General features: G+C 40.0%; 2 protein-coding genes across 7 annotated transcripts; both read left to right on the top strand.

Annotated features, from left to right (window-relative positions):
- Window positions 1-286: 286 nt before the first annotated feature.
- Window positions 287-7,726, top strand: mapre1b (microtubule-associated protein, RP/EB family, member 1b). Of its 4 annotated transcripts, none has more exons than XM_066672109.1 (7): window positions 287-399; window positions 2,032-2,155; window positions 2,344-2,489; window positions 3,075-3,273; window positions 4,436-4,542; window positions 4,640-4,792; window positions 4,963-7,726. In XM_066672109.1, exons 2-7 carry the CDS (start codon window positions 2,035-2,037, stop codon window positions 5,011-5,013), a joined length of 777 nt encoding a protein of 258 aa, XP_066528206.1. In that variant the 5' UTR covers window positions 287-399; window positions 2,032-2,034; the 3' UTR covers window positions 5,014-7,726. The 4 variants fall into 4 exon arrangements, with proteins under 4 accessions (XP_066528206.1, XP_066528209.1, XP_066528210.1 ...); XM_066672112.1 differs by lacking the exon at window positions 287-399 and adding an exon at window positions 439-543; XM_066672113.1 differs by lacking the exon at window positions 287-399 and adding an exon at window positions 480-493.
- A 393-nt stretch (window positions 7,727-8,119) lies between these two features.
- LOC136697735 (cilia- and flagella-associated protein 337-like) lies at window positions 8,120-25,695 on the top strand. 3 transcript variants are annotated; one of them, XM_066672969.1, is made up of 26 exons: window positions 8,120-8,222; window positions 9,699-9,741; window positions 9,973-10,099; window positions 10,410-10,528; window positions 12,919-13,022; window positions 14,045-14,237; window positions 15,475-15,574; window positions 15,877-15,961; window positions 16,965-17,080; window positions 17,236-17,297; window positions 17,617-17,747; window positions 18,445-18,512; window positions 19,312-19,460; window positions 19,564-19,701; window positions 20,028-20,126; window positions 20,343-20,567; window positions 20,653-20,723; window positions 21,125-21,329; window positions 21,662-21,775; window positions 22,518-22,733; window positions 22,846-22,995; window positions 23,444-23,612; window positions 23,807-23,939; window positions 24,178-24,361; window positions 24,753-24,851; window positions 25,458-25,695. In XM_066672969.1, exons 1-26 carry the CDS (start codon window positions 8,164-8,166, stop codon window positions 25,644-25,646), a joined length of 3,348 nt encoding a protein of 1,115 aa, XP_066529066.1. In that variant the 5' UTR covers window positions 8,120-8,163; the 3' UTR covers window positions 25,647-25,695. The 3 variants fall into 3 exon arrangements, with proteins under 3 accessions (XP_066529066.1, XP_066529067.1, XP_066529068.1); XM_066672970.1 differs by lacking the exon at window positions 22,846-22,995; XM_066672971.1 differs by lacking the exons at window positions 24,178-24,361; window positions 24,753-24,851; window positions 25,458-25,695 and having other exon boundaries at window positions 22,846-22,990; window positions 23,807-23,937.
- Window positions 25,696-26,074: the final 379 nt, after the last annotated feature.

The raw sequence follows: 26,074 nt of genomic DNA on the forward strand, positions 1-26,074 counted from the left end.
CAGTCCTGTACTACAAAGCAGTGGAAGGAGGGCATTATTCATCTTCATTTAAGTGTCTTCAATTCTCTCTCTCTCCCTCTCTCAAAAACACAGTCACACAAACGTTTGTTTTGTTTCCATACATTTTGACATTAATTTCGTGGAGATTTACCCATAATCCTACGGCGCTTTCCCGGACCCTACATCGTCTTCTCCTTAAAAGCAATAATTTACGTTGTGAGGACAGGACCCGAAGATGGGAGTATATTAACAGGTATGGTCCCCACAACGTCAGTGAATCCACACACACGCGCACACGCCTACCCACAATCCCTCCGACTCACACTCAGCCGTGACGTCAACCTCCGTCTGCACAAACCGTCGCCAGATCAGAGAAAAGGGAGCGCCGGCGAGCGGGAGGTAACTCAACTTCATAAACCTGCTTCTCCGTGTGCCACCGAGGTTAATTCGGTCCACGAGCAGACAGCCGTGATGTTTACTAGTGTCAATCTGTGTAAGCGTGTCAGTGAAGCGGTGTGAGGGGCGAGGAGAGCGCTGTAGACTGTAAGCGGCAGCCGCTCGCTGTGGCTGGGGTGTATTTGAGGTGGAGACAAAAGCAGATGAAGGACTTAAGTCAGAATTAAAACGAGCGCTAATAGATATTAACCTGAGTGAACTACAGTCGACAACGAGGGTCCTTTCATTGCGGTTTGGTTTAGTATGTTTATCTGCTGTCCGCCTTGGTGAGCTGCCTTTAGCATGTCGAATGAGTGCTAGTCGAACAAGCTAACCGGTTAGCACCGTTATCCAACGATGCCTCAGCCCAGTTAGCGAACGTGCTATCGCTACACGGAGCTGAACTCGCCTCTTTGAATTTTCACTTCCACCTTAAATAGTGGAGAGAACGAGAGGTTCCTTCTTAGATGCTTCCTCATTAAATAATATGCTGAAAAACAATATCCGTATTCGCCAGTTAAATATCTTCTCTAGGACCAGAATATAACTGCTGTGCTGTTTAAGGTGGAGCGGAAAAACCCAATGAGGGGCTCACGTTCACTAAAGCCCAGTACTCGCGGATTCTCCTTATCTAATCGGGCTATCATGTCAGCGCTTCGGCGAAGTAAATTTACATGCGCTATTTACTGACCTCTGTACGTCTTAAACCCAATTAGTAACTGACCTAAGCTGGTGTTAAGAGTTTCTTAAACGGGGGTTTCGTTTAAAATGGTTTTATAGTGACCCTGGCTTCTTCCGTTTGTTTATAGCCGCATCATACCTCGGTGAGGCCTGAGAGACTGATGTAGTGACGGAGTTAACGTTGCTTCGTATGAGTTTCATTATAAACCACACCTGTAAAAATCCGATTTTTCCCTTGTTAAAATAGCCATATGGTCCCTCAGTCGGGTGGATCGAGACAGTCAGTTTCTTACATCATACACCTAAATAACCAATCGCGTCAAATTCTGGCACTGGGCTTTGGAGCTGCAGAGGTGTGGTGGAGGTATGAGTACAGGCAGAGGTGCTGACAAATTGCGTATTCGTGTATCCGCGTATGCTGAATGAGGGCGAAGGTGTATAATTCAATCCTAAACCATATTAGCGTGAGAGTTTAATTTGAAATGTTTTATTTATTACGTAAGAAATTTAATTTGGAGGCTTCGTATGGTATAGCTTACTCATAGTAACGTCTGAGTAACATTTTAAAAAGAGGCACAAGCATTCAACGTTGTGTGATTATTGCACTGATGTAATCGGTCAGTAAAAATGATTTTGATATGACAGAAAAATGTACATAACGTATGTACAAACTCACCACCAGTGAAATATTGCCTAATTCCTGATTATGGCCACTGGTAGTGTGTGGCACTAAATACGCTTTCACTTTTTAATGCTGAAAATCAGTTGTAATGGCAGAAGAAATCAAGTAAATAGTCAAGTAATAATCACATTTAAATTGGGGTAATAACTCATATATATTTTGTGCTTATGCCCACTTTTAATTCTTCTACCATGACTGACCAGTTGCTGTTTTCTGTCTCTGCTCAACTGTAGGACATGGCTGTAAATGTATACTCCACCTCAGTGACAAGCGACAACCTGAGTCGCCATGATATGCTTGCATGGATCAACGAGTCATTACAGATGAATTTCACTAAGATAGAGCTGCTATGTTCAGGTGGGTTTAAAATCTGGCTTATTTATTTTTTGCCACGTACAGCAATAAATGAAGTAAATGTTATTTCCAATGGTTGTTTGCCGTTATCACTGCCATTTGCTTGGAAATGCTAACCTTACTGTGTTGAACATTGGTGATTTTTTTATGTACATTAGTTATGAGTTGCTTTATTGTTGTTTACCTTATAGGTGCAGCCTATTGCCAGTTCATGGACATGCTCTTCCCAGGTTGTGTGCCATTGAAGAAAGTTAAATTCTCAGCAAAATTAGAGCATGAATACATCCACAATTTTAAAATATTGCAAGCTGCCTTCAAGAGAATGGGTGTTGACAAAGTAAGTAATTTCTAAACTGTATCCTCAACATAATCTCATTTTATTTTTTACGTGAATGTACTTTGCCCTCAGTAGTGATCTAAGGTTTGTACTGTAAAAATTCTGTACGCCAGTCTGTTGAAATAACGATGCCCGCTATAGCTGTGCTCCAGTGAGCTAATTGTGTTTACTTTTGAGTTAGCGTGTCTGCCAGATCACAAGCTAAATAGTTTTGAATTTGCTCCAAAAGTTTGGCAGCAGAGATGGAGACCAGTTAGGCTGCACAGGCCAAGCTCACACTGAACGGAGTTTGCTTTCATTAGTAGGAAAGCTAACCCATGAGAGTGAAGGGAGGCTTGTCAATGTAATCAGCTTAGGCGTTACTGGTGACAGTGTGGATTTCTGAAAAAGGTTGATTTAATATGTTTCAGTGTTGCAGAGGGTAAACAAACCCTCCTCCCTTCAGTTTTTCTCTTTATCTCTTTCTCTTTAAGTTTTTAAAGCTTAAGGTTTCACTTTTTGTCACATTAATGTTTTAAAAGCTGAATGTTTCCTTAATGTTCCTCCTTTTTTCTAATTCATTCTCTGATCCCTGTCTTGATTTAGATCATCCCTGTTGACAAATTGATAAAGGGCAAATTCCAGGACAACTTTGAATTTGTTCAGTGGTTTAAGAAGTTCTTTGATGCGAACTATGACGGGAAGGAGTACGACCCAGTGGAGGCACGGCAGGGCCAGGACACCATGTCTTTGCCCAACCCTCCCATGCCTGCCCTCAACAAGCCCAAGAAAATTATGAACGCAGGTTGGTTTCTATTAATAGTTATAATAATCTTGTCATGTCACGGCAGATTTCGTTTGAGTTCTTTTCTTGCTAATACAGTGGATGTTGGGCTATAAAAACTTCTAAAGCATATGTTCTTAGACTTTTTCCCATTTGTTGGTGGTATGTGCCTTTTTGCTTGTACTTTCCAGAAACATTCTGCTAGCTTTCTCTGCAGGTATTACTAACTTACAAAAGACATGACACTTCTGTGAATTTATTAAGTATTCCGTGATACCTCATTATAAAGGCACAGAATGTCTTCAGTATCATGTTAAAGACTCATTCTTGCCGCCAGCCTGGTCACTGTTATTCTGGTGGATATGTTGTACACGTCATGGAAAAAAAATCATGGAACTTGTAAAGTGGGGTTTTGTCATAAAGCTGCTACTAAAATGAGCATTTTAAAAAATGTTCTTTATATTTTAGAGTGTGTTTTTACTAGTTAGAGAATGAAAAGGTTTTGTTTAATGCATCTTTTAAACTTCATTTTGCCATTGAGACAGTACCTTATGAATCTAAATCCTATCTTTCCATCCAAAGTCAGTTATCTAAAGCTAATTGTTTGTCCACTGTTAACCAAAGTCAGCATCAGTGGACACAGGCACATGTTTATCATTCCTGAATGTAAGCAGGTAGAACATGACAAAGTCCGTATTGAGGATTAGGCCTGCAAGACCATCTAAGGATTCACGTTTGTGAAAGAATGGTTCCTGTTATCAGAATCCCTATTTTCATACACTTTTGATTTGTTGTCCATAGAAAGTTTACAATGTAACTTTTTTTTTTAGAATTTCTGTGACATCTGCAGGTTTGACTCATTTTATGTAGTTGGTGGCTCATAAATGACTCAAATTTGTTTCCAATCCTCAGCCCCTGAAACCACGATATAGCAGTACAATGTTTTGACAACAGTAATTACGAAGTGTCCAGGTTTTGACAAAGTCACATAAAAATATTTAGGTTTTTTTTTACCGGTGACATCTATATTTAAAGCAATGCTTACAGAAGGATTGTATACTGACATTTTTTACAAATCATTGCTTAATAGTTTGATTCATCACACATTATGATTATTGCAGACAAATGTTTTAAACCTTTAAGTGTTCTCACATCTCTTACTATTGTTGCCATGCCAATTCAGCACCACAGAGGGCTGCTGTTGCTAAAGTAACACCCAAAGTAGCACCCAGCTCTGCACGGAGGCCAGGGGCCAGTGGAGACGACGAGAGGGCTGAGCTTATCCAAGAGGTACTTTTCCCTCATGTACAGAGCAATGTTCTGAGATCTGCTTCATAGTCCCTTTAGGCAGAATCACCACCAAATATATTTGTCATCCTTTTTACAGGTAAATATACTGAAGTCTACAATCCAGGACATGGAGAAGGAGCGAGATTTTTACTTTGGCAAACTAAGGAACATTGAGCTGATCTGTCAGGAGAAGGAGGGTGAAGGAGATCCCACCTTACAAAGGATTGTGGATATTCTCTATGCCACAGATGTAAGTTTAATGCCCAATCGTACAACATAAATGCATTCCCAGCTGTGTTTCTAGCTTTCTAGGCCATCATAGTGGATACAGTACAACACTCCTATATTTGAGAGAGTTTATCGATTGGGTATACAGTTCTGTAGGTACTCATTTTAACTTTGTCTCTTTCACTCGTTCAGGAGGGCTTCGTCATACCAGATGCTGAGTCAGAAGACCAGGAGGAATTTTAATGCCCCTGACTAGATTCAATCTTCATCGTCTCCTTCCTCATCACACCCTCTACACACGCTCCCTCTCTCACTGTTCCCAAAATGCCTCCCAGATCATGTTATACATTTGGACTCTGAATGAAGGCTGTAGGAAGAATCCTTTCAGCTTCGTATAGAGTTAAGGTAGTTAAGTTTGAAGAACCTCCTCTGGCGACCGCTTCGCCTCTGAGAAGAGAAAGATAGGTGCTGAAGCCGACCTAGCTTGGCTCAGAGACGAGAAAGCTTTTCATCAAGATTTAACATTGTGAAAAAATGTTTTATTCTGCTGTTTCTGCAACTTTTAAGGAACCTGCCAATTTATCCATCATGTCAAATATCACTTTGTTTTGGACACTGTTTTATTTTGCCACTGTTTGAATAGAGGGGTATCATCCTCCCCTTAGAGTGGTATGTGCTTCACACTAATGCTATGCTAATAATGTTTTACCCATTTAATTTGTTGTAATTTTTTTTTTTAAACAAAATTTTACTTTTTATTCATGGTTCGAGAGTGAATCTGTGAACAAAAACATGTTCTTTTAACCAACCCTGCGAAATGAGTGTCAGTCAATTTTTTTCCCCCCCTTTGCCTGTTATACCTTGTGGGTTTTTCTTATTTTATTTTGAAGGCTAGTAGCAGTCACCTTTTCTCCAGCTTTGAAGCTGTGACTGTGCCTTACAGACAGAGAAGGTGGAAGATGGATTTCCAGCATGGAATCTGCCTGGTTCATCTTAGGTCTGTCTTTTTCATGTAGGAGAACATTTGCTTGTGGTCCAGTAAGTCACTTATGCAGTAAGGAGGTCAGTTAACTCACTATTGTTCCACACCTGCTGTAGATTGCAGTGATTGTTATCAGTAAGTCAGACTTTGCTGACACTTCTTGTTGATGGTTTCTCTGGATGCTGGTGTTGCCTACGACTTTGGTCACAGTCACAAAAGCATCCCTTTATGTTGTTGTTAGTTGTTTTATAAAGAACCAACAGTTACTTTGCCCACACTGGTGGTGAATTCCGAAGGCCAATACGTCAGGAGAGATACTACCCATTTCTGCACTTTTAGTGCAAAGACTGAATTTTTTTTTTTTAACTGCCTTATATTTAATGCATTTTTTTTTTACCCATTTACTACTTTTCATGTTCTTTAATTGATAGAACTTTATTTTTTTTTGTTTTGTGTTTAATTCAAATTAAAGACATGTTTGAACTTTTCTCTTTTGTTTTTTATTTTGTTTTTGTTTTTAAACGGCTTTGGATTCAAAATGGTCGTTTTTAGAAACTGAAGCTGTTCTAGGTACAGACCTTGTGTCTTCCTTTTTTTTATTATTGGAACTGTAGGTGCTTGGTGCTGCTTTTGTTTTTATGCAACAGTAGTAGTGTACACCTTGAGCCAAATAGAGATATTAAGATTGTTTAATACTTACAATGAATAGTAAACATGCAGGAAGAACAACCTTTTCCAGTTTGGTAAAAATAAATTTCTCAGTGTCTGATTTAGTCTGAGGCTGGATTCCAATTGGATGACATAAAAAAAAAAGGGCCCCCCTAAAACTTATGTTGGTGTGAAGGTTTTTCCCCACCATCAGATGCCTGTCTTCTGCTTTTGAAGTGCTGCATTGCCTTGGTATAGAGCGGTGATTAATCATGCATTATTAATTTATAGTCGATTGTGTGGAATGTGACTTAGGGATTCAGAGACTCTCCGTATGGGTTTGGAGCACTGTGTTGTTTTTCTTTCTTTATCCACTATCTCATCATGTAGCAGCAATATCATATCAGTTCTTCTGTTGTTTTTTCACTGGTTATTCAAATAGCATCAGATTCAAACACCCAAGCGTTTCATTACGTAGAGTCTCCTCACTGCTGAGGAGTCTTGGGACGGGCCTTGATCTTAGTTTGGCTGCGCAGGAACAATAACTGCAGCCTTCGTTGGTGCTTTTGGAAATACGTTGACTGACTTTCGCACCAGAGAATGATGGTTTCTGACAAAAGCAATGTAACTTAGAAATCAGCAATAGATTTTCACAAAGCTCTCGATGCTCATGTTGAACGGTGCACTCTAGGGGAGTGTGGTAAAATTGAAGTAGCAATCAAATGCAAATTGAAAATGTTAGTGAATATTACACATGGCAGATTGACATAGATGCTGATTTTGCCTTGACCTGATTTTCCCCTTCTTGTGAATCGCTATTTGCAATGATGTTAGCAGCTGTATAGTAGAATGAGATTTAGTTAAAGACTGGAAGTGCTGAATACAATGCAGTGGTGCTCTTTTCCCAGTTTTTTTAATGTTTTTTTCTTTTTTTTAAATCTGTATGCTCTCCAATGCCCTTCCGCAACAATCTAGAGATGGATTTTACACTGTGGGCCCTGTGCCACTTATACTCTCTCCATCTCTTTTTTCTTTCCTCTGTGACAAACGGTCTCTTGTCTTCATATTTGTACTTGCAGGGTGTGTGGTTTTCTCCTGTTTTAATTGTATTTGCCAGGGTCAGTTTCTTACAAATAAAACAGTATTATGTGTTTACTGACAACCAGGGTCTGTTATTTACATTGGAGGTTTGTTCTTGTTTTTGAGCCGATGCTTACGTTTTGTATTTTTACCATTGAATTTGAAATTATATATGCTTCTCAGTTCATTGTATCCCGGTTCTTATGCTGTAGTTGGAGACATCCATGTGTTCCCAGAGACCATTATTTGCTCATTACATTGTCTAAAAGACTGCCTTCTGATCCCCAGACTTTGTTTGTGTGCGTTTGTTTCTGTCCGTCTCTAATCATCTCTGACAGTATGCAAGGCTAGCTCAATGGGTCACAAAAGCTAACCTTAAAATAATCAGCTCATGACAAAAGGAAATCCTTTCATTTACTGTACAGCCTTTGAAATGTAAGGCGCTGTAGGAACATAGTTATGTTTCACTGTAGTCCACCTGCACTGCACTGCAGTCTTGAATTTTGGAGACTATCTTGCTCTGACCTGATTCAGCCCCAACATGGCTGCGGAATGTTTAGCGTGTGGTTCTCATGGCCTTCTTTTCCTTTCTGACATCGACTGCACAGAATTCCGGAACTCCAGTTTCCCAGGGGTTCTGTTCCTCTTAGGAGACACGATTGAATGCTGGATGAGCCTGAATCATGGCCAGCGCCTGTAACACTGACAGTACAGAGGTGAAAAAAGCACATTTTGATGGCAGGTGAGTGAATAATTCACCATGTCATCAGAATCTGTATGTTGGGAATATTTAGTTGTGGGAATGTTTAGTTAGTGTTGGAGTTTTAAAACATCTGGGCCACAGCTTTAAAGAGATTAGCATTTTCCTCCACACTTACACCCCTGAATACAACTAATGAAAGCCTTGCTAATTAGCTGAGAATTTCAATGCAGTGTTTTAAAACGACTAAACTGCTCCACTGAGGCTTGGAAGGAACCCAGTTGTCTCAGCCTTTAGAACAGGCTGTCAACTCCAAATTCAAAATATAGATAAAAACAAGGCAATGATTCACAGATTACTTTAACCCTACACTCTATAAAAAAAAAATCAAATGCAGAGAAGCAATATCCCTGAGGGGATCAATAAATGTGTACTTATTTAAATGATGCCGTAGAAGAACTTCTTTTGGTTCCATAAAGAACCATTTTTGTTTAAGAGATGTGTGAGTGTGAAGAACCTTTAAAAATCCAACACATGGGCATAGAGTTATTTATCTGTTTAAAAGTATTAGTGCAAATAGTTTTTTACAGAACCAATGATCCTGAAAGTGTGGTTCTTCTATTGCAACCCTCAAAGAACCTTTTGTAGCACTTTTATATTTGAGTGTATATTTTAATTGAAAATTGTAAAATAATATGTCACATGCCACGTGGGTTTCCTCCCACCGTCCAAAAAACATGTTGGTAGGTGGATTAGTGACTCAAATCTGTGCTAGGACTGGCACCCCCTCCATGGTGTGTTCCCACCTTGCACCTAGTGATTCCGGGTAGGCTCTGGCCCCACCACAACCCGGAATTGAATAAGCGGTTTCAGACAATGAATGAATGAATATGTCACATGTTGAATCTGAGAAATTGTATAGTTTTTGAGGAAAAAAAAAATGCTCATATTAAATGTAATGCCAGTTGCACATATTAAAAATCTTGAGACAGGGGCATGTTTACCTCCGCTGCATCACCTTTACTTTTAACAACACTGTAAATGTTTAGGAAGTGAGGAGAATAACTGCTGTAGTCTCACAGTGAAATATTTTTTTCATGTTTGCTGGATGTAGTATTTCAGCTGCTCAAATGTTTGTGACTTCTTTGTAGTAAATTTTATTCAGTGTGGCAAATCCTTTACGTGGGGAGCAGGTCTGGACTGGAAGTGTATCACCTGGCATCTTACTACGGAGTCATGCTGTTGTAATACGTGTGCTTTTATATTGTCTTGCTGAAATCAACAAGGCTGTTGGGCCTTCCCAGATGGTGCCTTCCCAGATGTGTAAGTCTTCCAGGCCTGGAGCAGAACCACAAGTTAAATTGGCATGTACGAAGGAGGAGGGTTTAGTCATGGAAGCTACCCCATTCCGAGTAGTTAATGCTAAAGCTTACGAGACATATAAGGATCAGGGAGTGTTGACCAAATGTTACATACCACAACTATAGAGCCTGTCTCATCACTGTTAATTATTTTCAGATCTGGATCTGATGGTGAAACACAGAAACAAACTGCTGCACAGGTACAGTGAATTCCTGTTCCACTCCAGTCACCTTTAACATGCCCAGCTTTAGGCATTTGCAATCCCAACATACTCAGTCCCACTCAGCAGATCAGTTGTAAAGCTCTTCATGAAATATATTGTGCAAAGCTGTGCCCATGAACAGATTTAAAAACTATCACCAACTATTATTTAGAAGTTACATGTCTCAGTTTGGTCATAATTGTGTGCTTCTGTTCTTCTTTATCTCAGCAGGACAGAGCAGGTCCAGTGTCCATGGAGAAGCAAGGACAGGACTTGAAGGAAGACCAGTTCAAAGAAGAGCATCTCAGACAGATTGAAGCCATGTTCCGTGAAGCTGATACGGACTGTGGTGGAAGTGTGTCTCATTCTGCTCCTCTCTTTATAAACACTTATCACTTTAAGTCATAGGTGTGGACTATTGTGATCTTCATGATTAAACAGACTGTCTGACCAGAAAAGGAAAACCTAACGATGTACTCTGTATGGACAAATGTTTGTGGACACCTGCTCGCTCAACATGTGTTCTGAAATTAATGGGGTCAATAAGGACGCCATACAGTTCTGTTGACCTCCCTTCAACAATGTCACAAGAGTGTGCACTTCTAAGAAGGAACTTCTAAGGTGTTTTCTGTATATCTTTGTATTTCTATGTCTCTTCTTCACAGGCCTGGACATGGATGAGTTCCGCGAAGCCTTTAAGAAGATCATGGTGGATGTCGAGGATGAGGATTTGGACATTATCTTCATGAAAGTGGACACAAACTGTGACGGCACAGTGGATTGGGTGGGTGTTATGTTACTATTCTTTTTAATCGCATGATTGTTTTGTCATGTTTTTTGACCTGAAAAGTTCTATACATTTTAACCTTCATTGCACAAAGAAAAAATGTTGCCAGTTAATCCTTTTCTAAAATGGAGTTGACCAGCCGAGTTAATTTAGTGTCTGCATTTCTCTAGTTTAGCACTGAAGATATGAGAAGCTATTGCAGTAATGAAACATTATGTCTCCGAAATTAGCCTCTTGCAAAGCCATGCCTGAAATAAACAGATTCAAAATGTGTAAAATGATAAATCCTACTAATATTCTTAGCTATGTGCTTTAACGTTTGACAATTTTACAGATGTATTACAGTCAGAATCCACCAAAAGTGAGTCTGGACAATGTACGACTACTTGCTCAATACAAACAGTACAGGAGGTCCTCGGGTTACGTCAGTCCTGAGTTACGGAGTTTCATGGTTACGACACATCTCCCATTTACTGTATAAAGCCTTGTTATGACTTAAGTAGTTTTGCATCGTAAACGTCGTAACGCGAACTTCGTGTGTGGTGTGTAGCATTTCTCTAGTTTAGCACTGAAGATATGAGAAGCTATTGCAGTAATGAAACATTATGTCTCCGAAATTAGCCTCTTGCAAAGCCATGCCTGAAATAAACAGATTCAAAATGTGTAAAATGATAAATCCTACTAATATTCTTAGCTATGTGCTTTAACGTTTGACAATTTTACAGATGTATTACAGTCAGAATCCACCAAAAGTGAGTCTGGACAATGTACGACTACTTGCTCAATACAAACAGTACAGGAGGTCCTCGGGTTACGTCAGTCCTGAGTTACGGAGTTTCATGGTTACGACACATCTCCCATTTACTGTATAAAGCCTTGTTATGACTTAAGTAGTTTTGCATCGTAAACGTCGTAACGCGAACTTCGTGTGTGGTGTGCGCGGCGGAAGAATACACGGTTACGCGGCTCGGGACCGAGGAGGATAGGTGTTAGGATAGGATAAGTGCTTACAGTATGTTATTTATGTACAGTATGTACGTATGTTCCGACTTACACCGAAAATCGGTTTACAACGCGACGTAGGAACGGATCAACGTCGTAAATTGAGGACTCCTTGTATTTCGCTGTCAGTCTTTTGTGTGCGTGTTTATTCTTTAAAGATTTATAGCTATCAATTTACACTCTATTATGTAAAATAAAAAATATAAAATAATCTGTAATACAGCTGTGTTTATTTCACCTCTGTACTTTAATTAAAAATGGTAAAATGTAAGAAATTGGGAGGGATTCATTCAGTGTCTGTAACCGCTAATCCATTTCAGGGTCGCGTGGTTCCAGAGCCTACCCAGAATCACTGGGTGCAAGGCAGGAGCACACCCTGAAGGGGGCGCCAATCCTTCACAGGGCGACACACACTCACTCACACACTCAAACCTACGGACACTTTTGAGTCGTCAATCCACCTGCTAACGTGTGTTTTTGGACAGTGGGAGGAAACCCATGCGGACACAGGGAGAACACACCACACTCCTCACAGACAGTCACCCGGAGTGGGACTTGAACTGTGTGACTACAACACTACATGCTGCACCACTGTGCCACCCTTTGTGAGGAATTCTCAATATTAGGTTTCACATGTTTTGTTTAGCTTCATATCAAGGGAACACACCCATCAAGAGTCGCTGAGCCAAATGCACAACTGCCACTAGTATAAGATACTTATGCCAAACTATGCTACCAGCTCAACATCACACACAGCATGCTGAGAGAGCTTAGAGAACACACTGACCAGTGTCTCACTGTGGAGAGAAATGCCTCAGGGCTGACGCAGTGAAGGAAAGAATTGATGTGATTCATGGTGGACTGTATGGAGAAACAAAGGAGCATGAGCAAGGCCAAGCATACGATGCCCTCTGTCTATTTCCCGCCTGTAGTTATCAGAGACTAAATGAATAGCGATGAGCAATAAAACATTTGGCTAAATCAAGTCTCAGTTTTCAGTGCAATCTTCTTGAGCAACTTTGAACTCATTTCTTCTGATCTGACATGAACATTTTTACCCACTCACCCTTATTCCTTCTGTTCTTAATTGTTTGAAGTAGGGCATTTGATACATGTTGAATTGGGCGTGAACAATATAGCATAACAGGAAGTGTCGCTGTCATACTGCCTCAGGCTCTGTGGTGTTGAGGGCTATTGAGAATGCTTCACATGTGGGCTTTTTCTGGGTGCTCTGGTTTCCTCCCACAGACAGCTATAGTACCCATGTTAAGCATTCTTTATTACATTTTTTAAACCTGTCTAAATAAGATGTCATGTTTCCTGACTTTATCCTGAATAATTTAGAATTAATGTATCAGTTTATCATTTTATTTTCTTTTTTAAAGGATGAGTTCCTGAACTATATGCTGCTAGAGTTTCGTGAGAGGGACACTCTGCAGAAACAAAGCTTGACTCTCTACTTCCCAAAACCTCTGAAGATTGTGCCTGTGTAAGTGCAAAATGTAACCAAACTCTTCAGATTTCTCATTTCTAATCACCTCTAATGAGATTATATGGACCTGAGAGTCTTTAGTCTGCTGTTCCGGTTTTAAAAATACTTTACTATTAAAAACGGATTAAGTGGAAGGCTAGCATCATTCTTCCTGCTTGGCCAAGTCAGCCACTTCACTACCACAATCACTAAGCATGATATGAGTGTCTGTTAGCTAAAATAACAGCACTGAGCAGTTCTCAAACAGTTAAACTGTTGTGCTAGCAGCAGTGGCTTCAAGTGCCTCAGAGAAAGCTTATCTAAATGCACCCACTTCCAGCATGATAGCACTGTGTGATTGAGGGAGTCGTAGCTAACGTGTGATTGACAGTAACTAAAACTGGGGCAAAAATAGGTACAAAAAGTCTTGGTACCCCTGATCTAACAGAGCTCTGTCCTGGGCTCCGTTCACTGTTGTCCACATACAGAAGCAACGTCCACTGTCCTGTGTCCTACTTTAAGTAAACAAAAGTAATGAATCAGCTGCCAAACGGCATGACATATGGCCATCTGAGCAGTTCTGCTTCTGTATTTTTAAAAGAACTGATGACTTTACTGTGCTGTGAGAATCTGCTGTAGGGGAACTCAAGGTCATGAATACTGGTTGTGTTCTTGTTAATATTTTTTTCTCTGAAACCATAATTTTCATATTCCATTTTAGTACCTCTGGTGCTAGTCCTGCTTCCCCTTCCTCCTTCTCTCACATTTTCTTTCTTACTTACTTACTTTCTTTCTTCATTCATACATTTATTCTCAGAGTTTCTGGTGAATTTTCTCACCAATTAATTAATGATTAATAGATGTTGCCAATTCCACCCATCAGTGAGTTCCCCCCAGTAACATACAGTGGTGCTGGCCTCACGAGTGTAGTACATGCTTCCTTTCAGATGTTAGGCCCAACCACGGCTTCTTTTTAAACAACTTCTAATGCAACACCTCAGGACAGCTTAACATGCGATACTGGTCTGTGTATTTTTCAGAAATAGCTGTAAGCCGATAGTGCGGCTGCAGTTCTATCCATTTCAGTCCCATACTCTACAGACCGAAGGTTTGGGAGAGCTGGAGAAATCTGCATCAAAAAGCCATGTACAGTCAGGCAGATACCTGTCAATCAACCAAGATGGTGTCCTCAACTATTGGAGTGAGAGATTCAAACTCACCCGCACCGTCAAGGTGAGTGTATGAGTGTGAATTTGGCAGTAAGTGTGTTTTTGTAATTGTAATCATACACAGGATAAGATTTAATGTATCCTATGTCAGTCCACTTAAAGATTCACACAGGGCCCACCCTACAATGTTCTGACCAACAAGCACAACATTTCTGTTATCATCTACATTTAAAGAGTTCAGTGGAGTAGTATCCTGTGTGGTCGTTTATGATCCTATTAGCAACCAGCTAACACCTAGCAAAACTAATTAAAGCTGCTGTGGCCTTTAGTAAGTATTCATTTTTTTACAGGCCATTCACAGATATAAGTTTCAACCGGTCAGCAACTAACACAACATTTTCTTGCCATCATCATGGGTTTCCTTCCACAGTCCAAAAACACTATGATGGACTGGCGCCCCGCCCAGAGTGTGTTCACACCTTGCGCTCAGTGACCTACCATGACCCTGAACTGGATAAACGGTTACCGACAATGAATTAACTAATGGGTTTTATTGCAATTTAAGCTGTTTCCAAACATTTCTGAAAATGTGGTTTGTATTTCTAGTAACTGTACATAGTAACTGAGAAGGAAAATACTTTGAATAAGAGATAATGGAACCACCCTTTTTTAGCACCCCAGCACCTGTCATTTCCATATATCATTAGCTTGTCAGCTTCCCACAGGAAGGGGGGTGCCAAATACAACAGCTGTGTGAGTGTTGTAGCCTCAGCTACTGATTCTGATGTTCCATGGGGTGTAAATGGGTCATCAGCACTTTATTTTTCGTAGAAAGTGATCTTCTAAAAGGTTGGCGTCTTTAGTATTAGAAAAAACAATTCTCAGTACACCAGGAAAAAATGATTATTGGAACATTACCTATCAGCATAGTTTTGTACACCACAAATGATGCTCTTTTCACAGCTTGTATAATAAAATATGTAAAGAAGGTGATGAAACAGACCTGCGTTGATGGAACTTGCATAAACTAAATAATAAAACATTATTTTACAACACAACAAATACAGTTTTTTTGGTCTAAACAGTTTTTTGTATTAAATAGAATGTTTCCCTCCTCTCAGTGATTGGAGCTGAACGTATGTAATGCCAAATAAAAAAAACTATATAACTTATATAACTTTTAATTGAACTATCAATGACAAATTGCAATGTGTGTATGTTACCTTGCTTTGGTGATCATACGTATTACAAAAGCGTTTTTTAATGTATGCTCTGTGTAATTGTATCTTCACTTGTTTTAGCTGGACCTTATTAAGAAGTCTCGGCAGGTTTTGATAATGGACATGGTCTGTTTGAGCAACCTCAGCCTGCTGGCTCTTGCGTCCACTGGCCGAGTCGTAGGTATGTATTTGTCATTACAGGCCTCATACCTGTTATGTTGACTTTTTGCTGCAGAATTAATTCACATCCATCCTCATCCATCAATATGAATCAATATTGAAACTCTTCTGAGTTTTGATTATGACAATGTGCACTAGCAAAGGGAGAAAAATGATGTAAGCCAATCATATTAGATTTCACCTCTCCATTACATTGACTTTAATGACGATTAAATACATCCTCTTCAAAAGAACCTGCTTCATTTGACAGGCGTATCCAAACTGGTTTAACTGTGTATCATATTTCTTACTGTTTTTCTGTAGAGTTCTATGATATCAGTGCCAGCAAGTGTGACCGTGTGTTTTCTCTGACTGGACTGGAGAGCTATGCGGTCGTCATGGACTACTGGTGCGTCTCATGGCTCTGATAGACCTGCCTATGAATGAAACATTTCACCCTTGATTTTGTATTCAAAGAGGACATAGCTGATCTTTCACATTGAAAGCTCTGGTAGAACAGCAGTGGCCAGTTTGGTTAAACTGAAAGAAGAATAAGATACATGAGTCAGAAAGAAAAGAGCACTAAAATATACTGTCTAAATAGACATTTAAATGTTAGAGATGTGGCTTTGTTGGTTTGAGTATGTGAGCATCTGACGTCTGAAATGTAAAATAAACTAATGAAGATATGGTAGGAAATTTATCTTACATATTTGCAAGATGTAGTTCAACATGTTTTGATTAAAGAGAGCACACTTCTATCAAATTCACCCACTTTGGGAAGGGGAATGAAGCACAACTCATTATAAAATGCACCCCTTGTTGGGTGCTATTACATATTTCTACCAGAGAGGTCTCCAAAGCATTAAAAGGCACTTAGTGCAGCTTTATGTAATTTATATAAATTGTATTCAGGGAAATATGTAAACAAAAATCAACGGTGGAATGTCAGACCTTACATTAAAGACCCCATTTAACTATGATTGTTTCAAGCTTCTTGTGTATCAGGAGGATTTGATAAATATAGAGGTTATCCACAAAAATTACATGTATAAACACACACAAAATATTTTTATAACAGAATAACTCAAACCACTTTTTGAAGGGATCTGAGATGCATTTTAAATAGATGTTATGGAAGTGTAAATGTATTTGCCACCCCAAGCCACATTTGACAACCAAAACCCTGTCTAAATCAGTACGCTACCTAGCATGTGATCCAGTACCGCTAGCAGGCTAATCACTGAGGACACACACAGTCAGTCCAGGTGTAAACGAGATTCAGATTTCAGCTCTTTGACAGCTACAAAAAATGCAATTGAAATGTCCTTAAAGTCTTTAATGTATCTCATAAGCATTTTAAATGTTTAAGAATTTGATGCAAACAACTTTATACATGTTTGCTTCTGTAGGTCCGATGGTATTAAGGGAGTGTTTTCTTTTGGAGATGCGGATGGCTGTGTGTCTGTTTTCATCTCCGTTGATGTGGTCCAGAATGGCCTCTTCAACATTGAAGCTTTTAAATCTGGTGTGTTTTAAACCTTCTGGAGCTTCTAAACTTTTGTTTTTACCTGGTGTATATTAAACCTGGTGTGTTGCTGTGGTCATGTCTGTGTTCCTGAGTGGTCACAGCTCTATATTGCCTCATTAAAACAGTTAAGTGAGTGTAGACATGTATTTCAGGTCATATTCCGGTTCCTGCTCTGCTGAAAAACACCTCCAAACTCTATCTGTGTTTCAAAGTGGTAAGCAATACACCTCCTGAATATATTTTTAATTTACGTTCACATCCCCTCAAAGTGTGAAATCAATATTATAAAACTTTTTGCATTGTTTCATACAGTGTAACAACGTCAAGAATGCTGAATTTGTATATAGTGTTAAAATGTGCACAGATTTGTTTACAATAATGCTTTGTCAGGTCAAATTCAAGATACGAGGTATAGTTCAAATATGAGGTGTTTAGGAGTTGTATGATCTATTGTCCCTTTCTTTTTTTCACCCTTTCCCCACTCCCTCACTCGCTGTCTTCCTGCTCTCTCTCTCTCTCTCTCTCTCTCTCAGGCTCTACATTCTGACTGGTGTCAGCAGGTTCGCTTCTTGCCAGAGTTGAAAGCTGTCGCCACCTGCTGCTCGTCTGACCAAACAGCCATGGTGCTGACCACCATTCTCCACTCACACAAAGCCGAAGTCCAGTATGCTCCATATCACACCCTCTTTCTCCAGCAAGCACACACTTAAGTTTCCTTGTAGTCATTTTTTTAAATTCTTTTTGTGGCAATGTTTTACTTTATGTAAAAATTGTGTGTAATTCTAACACCCAGGGCGGCACGGTGGTGCAGCAGGTAGAGTCGCAGTCACACAGCTCCAGGGGCCTGGGGGTTTGTGGGTTCGAGTCCCACTCCGGGTGACTGTCTGTGAGGAGTTGGTGTGTTCTCCCTGTGTCCGCGTGGGTTTCCTTCGGGTGCTCCAGTTTCCTCCCACAGGCCAAAAACACACATTGGTAGGTGGATTGGCGACTCCAAAGTGTCCGTAGGGGTGTGTGTGTGTGTGTGTGTTGCCCTGTGAAGGACTGGCGCCCCCTCCAGGGTGTATTCCCACCTTGCGCCCAATGATTCCAGGTAGGCTCTGGACCCACCGTGACCCTGAACTGGATAAGCGCTTATAGATAATGGATGGATGGAATTCTAACACTCTTATTTAAACAAAGTGTGTGCCAGTTTCTTGCAGAATACTCTACAGCTCTCTTTACCTGTCTGATTACTTTTCAATATTTAAAAAAAAATTCCTAGATTCGTGCTTTTATTTTGAATGTTGATATACGTTCATTCACTTTAATGAACAGTGTTTTGGTTCTGCTGGAGATTAATTGCTTTGTTGTTGCGATGGCAGTAACACTGCCTTTCAGGTCAGGAAAGGAATCCTGTGTTTCGACTATTCACCAGAGTTTAACATCTTGGGTAAGAAAGAAGTCTCTCAGCAGTTTATATGTGATGTATACATGTTTTATTTTTCTTTCTTTTTTTGAACGTTTCCTGCTAACATACATTTGTGGGCAAGTTGTGGATATCTAACTGAAGGTAAGTTATAATACAGGTTAAGTCAAAAGCCTCAGGACACCCTTTTATTTCAGGAACAATGGGGAAAATGACATATCTGAATACCTCAGCAAGTAATGGGTGAGGGGTCGATCTTTTAGGCTATGTCAGGAACATGGCCGCCAACTTGAAAGCTGCCATATTGGATCAAGGGCAAGTTTTTCCATTGAGAAGGTGGTCATGTAGCATATCCAAAAAAAAAAAAAAAGACCAGAATTGTCTCAGAAATTGATTGCCGCAGTCAGATTTGCACCATCTCTTGTGGTTCAAACATTTTTAACATAGAAATTACCCATGTAATCGGACCCATTACTTGCTGGGCTATTCAGGTATGTTATTTCTGAAATAAAAGGGTGTCCTGAGACTTTTGACATGAGGCAGTGGGACTGTGGTCGGTGGAATGATCATGGACTATCAAGTATCTTTAGAATAAGATTTCAAAAGGGGGCAAAATACCATTAAATTCAGAAATAAAACATGATGGATACGTTTAGATCATATACATATACAGTTTAACCCATGAGTGTAAATAAATATATATATGTACATGCAACAAGATATATTAATAGTTATGATTATTATGGTAATATTTATATGATTCAACATTTGTGAACATGGATTGTAAACAGTTCAGTGTTAGAGTCTGTGATTTCACACACAGTGACTGGAGGCTTTGACAGGATTTTGAGGATTTGGGACCCTTACATCACCAACAAAACCAAATCAGAAATCAAGGGTCACTCCGCTGCTATCATCTATGTAACCATCAACAGTCGTGACAGCAGAATCATTAGCATCTCTAAAGACAAGGTCTGTTACTTTTTTTTAACCACTGCAATTTAAATATTTACAGAGAAATATATTTTAACTTTCCTCATGTAATGGATCTGTTAACTTTCTTAACTTTTACCAGAATGTACTCGTGTGGGACCTTCAAGACTGTGTGTGTCTGCAACACATCCCCTCCATGAATATTGTATTGGGCCAGTTACCCATCTCCAGCATCTACTACAATAAGGACACCAACACACTTGTACTGGCTACATTTATGGTAATAATAAATATAATTGGTTCATTTTATGTCAGTTATCTCAAGACCAAAACATGCAGCCCCCAGTGCCCAATCAAACTTTGCAACCTCTTAACCCTCCGTCAAGACCCTACTGCCTTTTCACAGAGTTTTGGCATAGAACGCAGTTAAGCTCTACTGCCACAACACAGTCTCCCATCTCATGCCCAAGTACAATTCCGCTGCTGCATCATAAAGTTCCTTAGCTTGTTAACAACATCAAACACAACACCCAGAAATACACAATTAGGAGGATAAAGACACAATCTTATGGATGACAATTTTTTTGAGTGTTTGTTTGTTGGCAGATTGGTGTTCTCCAAGGGGTTGTGGATGATGTAAAACAGCTGAAGACCTCCCATAAGGACCCCTTATGTGCTGCTCTCTACAACAGCAATTTCAAACAGGTGGATATTTTTTCACTTTTATATCATTTCTCTGTAGTTGTTCCTGTCTATGTGTAGTCATAAAGAAGTTTATAAAGTTTATAAAGAAGTAAAAATGATATCAAAACCCAACAAATATCTTTAACATCCCACTTTCGGATTTGAAAAAAATGAGGTCTCCTTCCTTTCATCTTTGTTTCTCTCTGTTTTCTGGGCTCCTGTTCGCACTTTTTTAAGGTGGTGAGTGGCTGTCACAATGGTGTGGTCTGTGTGTGGGACATCTTGACTGGAGAAAAGGTCATGCAGTTCCGTACGTCTCCTAAACCAGTGGAGATTACTGCTATGGCTTTTGACGGACCCAAGCGCCGCCTTTTTACAGGCTCCAAGGATGGTACTTTGCGAATGTGGAACTTCAACAATGGAGCCCTGTTGCTCACACTGCCCCTGCTGGATGACAATGAGGTAACATGAGAGCTACTTCTTCCATGACCCCTTTCATCATACTCTCTGGCCCTATACTCAGTGCTTCTTTCTTTGGTTGTGTTAGATCACCAGCATCCAGTATATTAATCAAAGGATTTACGTGTCTGGGTGGAGCAAGAAAGTCATGTGGTACCTGTGAGTATTAACTCCTGCACAACACTGGGAAGCATTTTTTTTATTGATGAGGAGGAGGGCCAGTCTGCTTACTCTAGGTTACCATGCATTTGTGTAAGGTGCTAAAGTGAGGCAAATACTGCACTCTCTGACTCTTAGCCACAGGCAGTGGCATCACTGAGGAATGGCCAGGGTTATTGTTCATTTTGCTAAACGACATGTTTGGGGGGTAAAAGCATAAATTGTTGCCCCCACAAAAGCTATGGAACATTCTGTTTTCTCCCTGTGTTTTCCAGAAATGTCATATTTCATTTTGTTCCCATTAGAAATTATTTTCTAGGGATTTTGCATAGTACTTTATTAGGGGATATTACTCGTGACATGAATGACTGAAGTATATTGGTATCCATGATAACTTAAAGGGATACTCTTGTGGAGGATAAGATGGAGTATCGTGTCTGGAATCAGTACCATGCTGAAGATATCAACTCCATGCACGTTCATTCTAACAAAATGCTAGCTACAGCTTCTTACAATGGAGACATCATCATCTGGAACGTCGGCTCTGGTCAAGCGTTCTGCCGTTTTAATGCTAATGAGAGCTCTCACCCATTAATTCCCATTCGGGTAAGAAGTCACACCGTCCAGCACTCTCTCAGCCCACGCACTGTAGAAATTCATTCACTTATAGTGAGTGAATTTAGCGAACGCAATTTTTAGAATCCCAAAAGAAAGCATGAAGTGGGATTATATATATATATATATATATATAAATATATATATTTAATTTTCTGATTCACCTTCACCTAATTTTCACCTTCATTGTTGAATTCCATCACATCCTCATTAATACTCATCATATCACAAGATTAATTGAATGACCAGACTTTCAACAATATAGTGTAGTGCCTCCCTCCCACTGATTTAAAGAGTACATGTCTATTTTAAATGCCTTTCAGGCGGACAGCTCATGCCTAAATGAATCACCTCAGCCACAGAGCAAACTTTACACACCCAAACCCAGCTCTATCAGCACTGGAGAGCTTGAGAAACCCAGACAGGCAGTACAGAAGGTAAAATTAACTCTTTTGCAGCTGTGCATATTAGTTATCAGTGAACCGATTTAATCTGGTAGAAAACAACAGTCTAATCTATGGACCAGTACTCATACAATGTGAAATGCTAGAACAGAACCACTTTCCTGCCTTCATATCTGTGCAAAGCACTTGGTAACCTGAGGAAAAGCTGGCTCCAGGAAGCCCTCTGAGAAGACTGCAAGCTTGCAGAAGCAGTGTGATGCTCTGGACAATGTTCTTCTGGGAAACCTTGATGGCCTCTTTCTGCAAGAAAATATGCACCACCTCTCTATAATTGTTCAGGAATGGTTTGTAAAAGATGATAAAGAGATCAAGCTGTTGACTCGGCCTCCAAAGATCTGTCTTAGCATCTGTGGAATGTTCTGGAAAAGCAAATCCAATCCATGGAGGGTTCACCTTGCATCTTACAGGACTTACAGGATTTGCTGCTATTGTCCTTGTGTCAGATACCACAGGACACCCTCGGAGGTCTTGTGGAGTCCAAGCCTCAAAGGGGCAGAACTGTCTTGGCAGCATGAATGAAAACTGTTTAATTTCATGGCTGATTTCTTTCTATATATTTAACATCTGATAATAGCCTTGTGTTTAAGTGTAAAATGGGAATCAATTTTAAACTGAGGTAAAAACACCTGTTTAACTGGACTTCAGGTAAACACTTAATACAAGAAGAATGTAGAACATGTTTCTCTTGAAGACCTAAATCAATCCCTCCTCTCAGGTGGTGTTCCTGAATACACGTGAGCGCAGTCCAGACACGGCCATCTTACTGACCTGTGCTGCCGATGGCTGTGTACACGCCTGGTCAGTCCACCAACAGGGGGGGCTGCTGGGCAAGTTTCGAGCCGTGTTCAACAAAGAGGCTGCCATCGGCTCCATGTCCACTGACTCTAAAGACCTGGTGCTGTTCACTGGAGACAGCAGAGGCTACATCACGGTAAGCAATGTGAGATACACATATGCGTATACAGCTACAAATGTTAGCACCAACACAATGGTTCAGATTTTGTAAAGAAAGTTGATTGTATAAATTCAACCATGTGTTTGAGCTATGGGAGATTGAAGGCTACTGCTGCTGCATGAGTAGAGATCAGGACACTCCTGTGGAGAAGGAGAGTTGTGTGCACCTGCCCAGCCTCATTCCTAAATACTGCCAGCTTGAGGGACCCCGCAAGATCACACTGGAACACCATAGTGAGGTCGCTTACACTAGCATGCTGATTTGTTTGTTTTTTGTTTATCTATCTATCTATCTATCTATCTATCTATCTATCTATCTATCTGTCGTGTTAACTTACACACTGCTGGTTAAAACAGTTTATATACTGAAACGGGTGAATGTTTAATGCTTAAAAGAATTCTCCATAGTTTTTTATTCTAATCTGTAAACTGTATGGTGCTGTTTATTAAGACAATATGTAAATGGGATTTAATACAGTAATAATTACACTTATTCTTTGCTAGAATACAACAGGAAACCTCTTGGCTGAAACCTCATTCATGTTATAAGCTCTTGGCCAGACATGCTGAAATCTATGGAAAATTATTAAAAATATATGAATTTAAGTAGGGCACACCTGGTTAAAGTAAAGTACACGTTTTGTTGATTTATTTCACACTCTATCAAAACTCTTTTTGGCTAAACAGGATATAAATGGCCGGAGAGTAGTTCTGACTCCTCCTCGTGTGTTGAGCTCATGGAGGGGTCACCTGAAGACCATTGTCAGTGTGGAGTATGTGGAACGTTTCCGGCTCCTTGTCACAGCCAGCACTGACTGCACTGTGCGGTTATGGACCCTCGCTGGAAGCTACATAGGTCAGACTGATGATCCTGACTGAGGAGATTTTTTGCAGAGTAGTTAGTTACCCAGTGTGTGAATCTGAGTTATATCTGCATCAGTAAAAACTGACTTTTTATGACCTCGTAGCTAGCAAAAAACTAACAAAATATGAGCATTTATATTTACATTTAAATAAATTATTACTGTTGTTGCTGCTGTTCTTGCTCAGGGACATTTGGTCAGACTCTGTGGCTTGTGGGGGCCCCTGAGGTATATTCGTCTAATCTACCTGCAGACCTCAGGAGAGCTGGGTCCTACCAGACACTGAAAGTGCTCAACAAAGGCACCCAGCCACACTGGAAGTGAGTCTGTATCTATGTGTGTTGGTATATGCCTGATAGTTAAAGATGAAGAAGACAGACAGGATAAACACAGCTAATATATGTATATTCAATCACGAGGAAGTGTTTCATTATATGGTTACCACCAGTACAATCTGTTGCTTGTAATTCTTGTATGGAACGGTTAATTTAATTTTTTCATTTTTGCAAAAGCTGTAATTCAGTGGTCCATAATTCACTGGTGCTCTTTTCTCTGCAGCTGTGGAAGACGCATCCTGGATAGACTGATTGAGTTGCGAAATAAGCGCTTACTTACAACCATCTTCGGTAAGAACGCTGGTTTCAAACTGCAGGGGCTAGTGCCCATTGACCCGCGCATTGCCAAATACACCCCAGATCAGATCAACGCCACCTGGAGCAATTGGGAAGAGAAAGGCAAGCAGGTGTGTCAGCCAATCATAATACTGAACAGTGTATAAGGGGGCGGGCTAAAGACACTGCTCCTAAATTTTACTAAACATGTTCTCAATTTAACATTGATTCTTTTTGGAATAGTATTCAGCTTTTATGATAAAAACAAAATAATAAAAATCGTTAGTGCCACCAAATGCCCACCACAATGTTTCAATATATAGTAATGCTTCCCAGAACCTATTAACCTATTACAACCCTTAATTTCAGAAGAAATGTTTGATGAGCGGGTGTCCATACAGTGTACAACAGTAGACTTAATCAATTTACTCTCAGCTTTAATGACTTTAAAGGAATACTTTGGCAAATATCTGTACTGTTCTAAATAAATGTGTGTGTGTGTGTGTGTGTGTGTTTTCACAGAAAAGTGCTATACTTGGCTCAGCGTATAAACAGAAAGTAAGGCACCACCTGCCCACTTGCCATCCTAATCTACAGGACTGTTTGAGTACCCGAGAACAGGTACCACTCCCTTACACACTCCCTTTTTATGGAAGTTGTACATAGTAGGTAAACAGTACTGGTGAAATGATGTATTCCTAACAAACCAGTGCAGGGGTCACTGTTCTGTGATAACACAAGTGTACACAGTCACATGGAGAACTCTCTGTGTGACTATTAGGCTATTAGGGTAAATGTGATCATTTCAGAAGTGCACGTGCCACATTGAGGCATGTAGAGTGCGACTAAAACAATCATTTTATCTCTCTTTATTCTTTATCTCTAACTGCTCTTACCTTTGGATTTTAAACACATAAAAATAATCAGGTATTACACATGTATTCTAGCTTTTAATATCTTATATCAACTGATTGAAATATGACAATGTATCAGCTTTCCTTGTGTGTGTCTGTGTGTGTAAACACACTGATCTTGCTGATGTATACACTTTACTATATATTAACGCACTACAGGCTTTTGGCTTTAACTTTTATTTAGTTATCAGTTTTGCAGTTCTGACAGTTTTGCTTATTCCTACTCCTTCCGGTGTATTCTACACACTTGTAACAGTTATCTTTTTTCTTAGGGAAATGCATTTTTGATAACACTCTTTATGTTTTTTAACAGCTGCGAGTGTATAAGTCAATGATGTGCTCATCTCTGCTACCTGTGGGAAATCCCACCATGCCGGAGCTGCTGAAGCAGCAGCAGAAGAACCAGGAGATGTTCGATAACCAGGACAAGCCCAAATGTGATTGCAAAACGTCCCCATGTCCGCAACATCACATAGACCCCAACCCTAACAGAGGTCCTTAGTCAAAAGCAGTTTGTGGCAAACATGCAAACATCTACAGCACTTTCTCAAATGGAATAAACCTTGAAAGCAAACACTTGTTTGTTTTATATCATTATAGTAGATGATTGTTTTTCATGTTTCATCAGACAAATTACATTACACATACAAAAGTTTGCGGACACCTGCTAATCCAATGTTTCTCCTGAAAGTAAGAGTATGAATAAGTGGATTTGAGGTCCCCACTCTTCCTCAGAGCACAAAAAGCACAGTTAGCCAGCGCACATGTCTTCACTGGAATGGTTGATGGAGTTCTCCTCCAGGGCGTTGACCTGTCCAGTGGCTTTGCATTAGTAGGAGTTTGAAAAGGAATGAGTGGCTGGCTTCCAATGACTCAGAGGAAGCATGTGTGTGTCTTCATTCACCAAGGTATTGTGTGTGATTGTGGAAG

This window comes from Hoplias malabaricus, chromosome 5, assembly GCF_029633855.1.
Source record: "Hoplias malabaricus isolate fHopMal1 chromosome 5, fHopMal1.hap1, whole genome shotgun sequence".
Classification (NCBI taxonomy): domain Eukaryota; kingdom Metazoa; phylum Chordata; class Actinopteri; order Characiformes; family Erythrinidae; genus Hoplias; species Hoplias malabaricus.

Coding starts and splice junctions, on each gene's coding strand:
- mapre1b (XM_066672109.1), top strand. CDS start 2,035: ATGGCTGTAAATGTATACTCCACCTCAGTGACAAGCGACAACCTGAGT. Junction 2,156..2,343: donor GATAGAGCTGCTATGTTCAG/GTGGGTTTAAAA, acceptor TTTACCTTATAG/GTGCAGCCTATTGCCAGTTC. Junction 4,793..4,962: donor ATATTCTCTATGCCACAGAT/GTAAGTTTAATG, acceptor TCACTCGTTCAG/GAGGGCTTCGTCATACCAGA.
- LOC136697735 (XM_066672969.1), top strand. CDS start 8,164: ATGGCCAGCGCCTGTAACACTGACAGTACAGAGGTGAAAAAAGCACAT. Junction 15,962..16,964: donor GCGGTCGTCATGGACTACTG/GTGCGTCTCATG, acceptor TTGCTTCTGTAG/GTCCGATGGTATTAAGGGAG. Junction 20,724..21,124: donor AAGAAAGTCATGTGGTACCT/GTGAGTATTAAC, acceptor GATAACTTAAAG/GGATACTCTTGTGGAGGATA.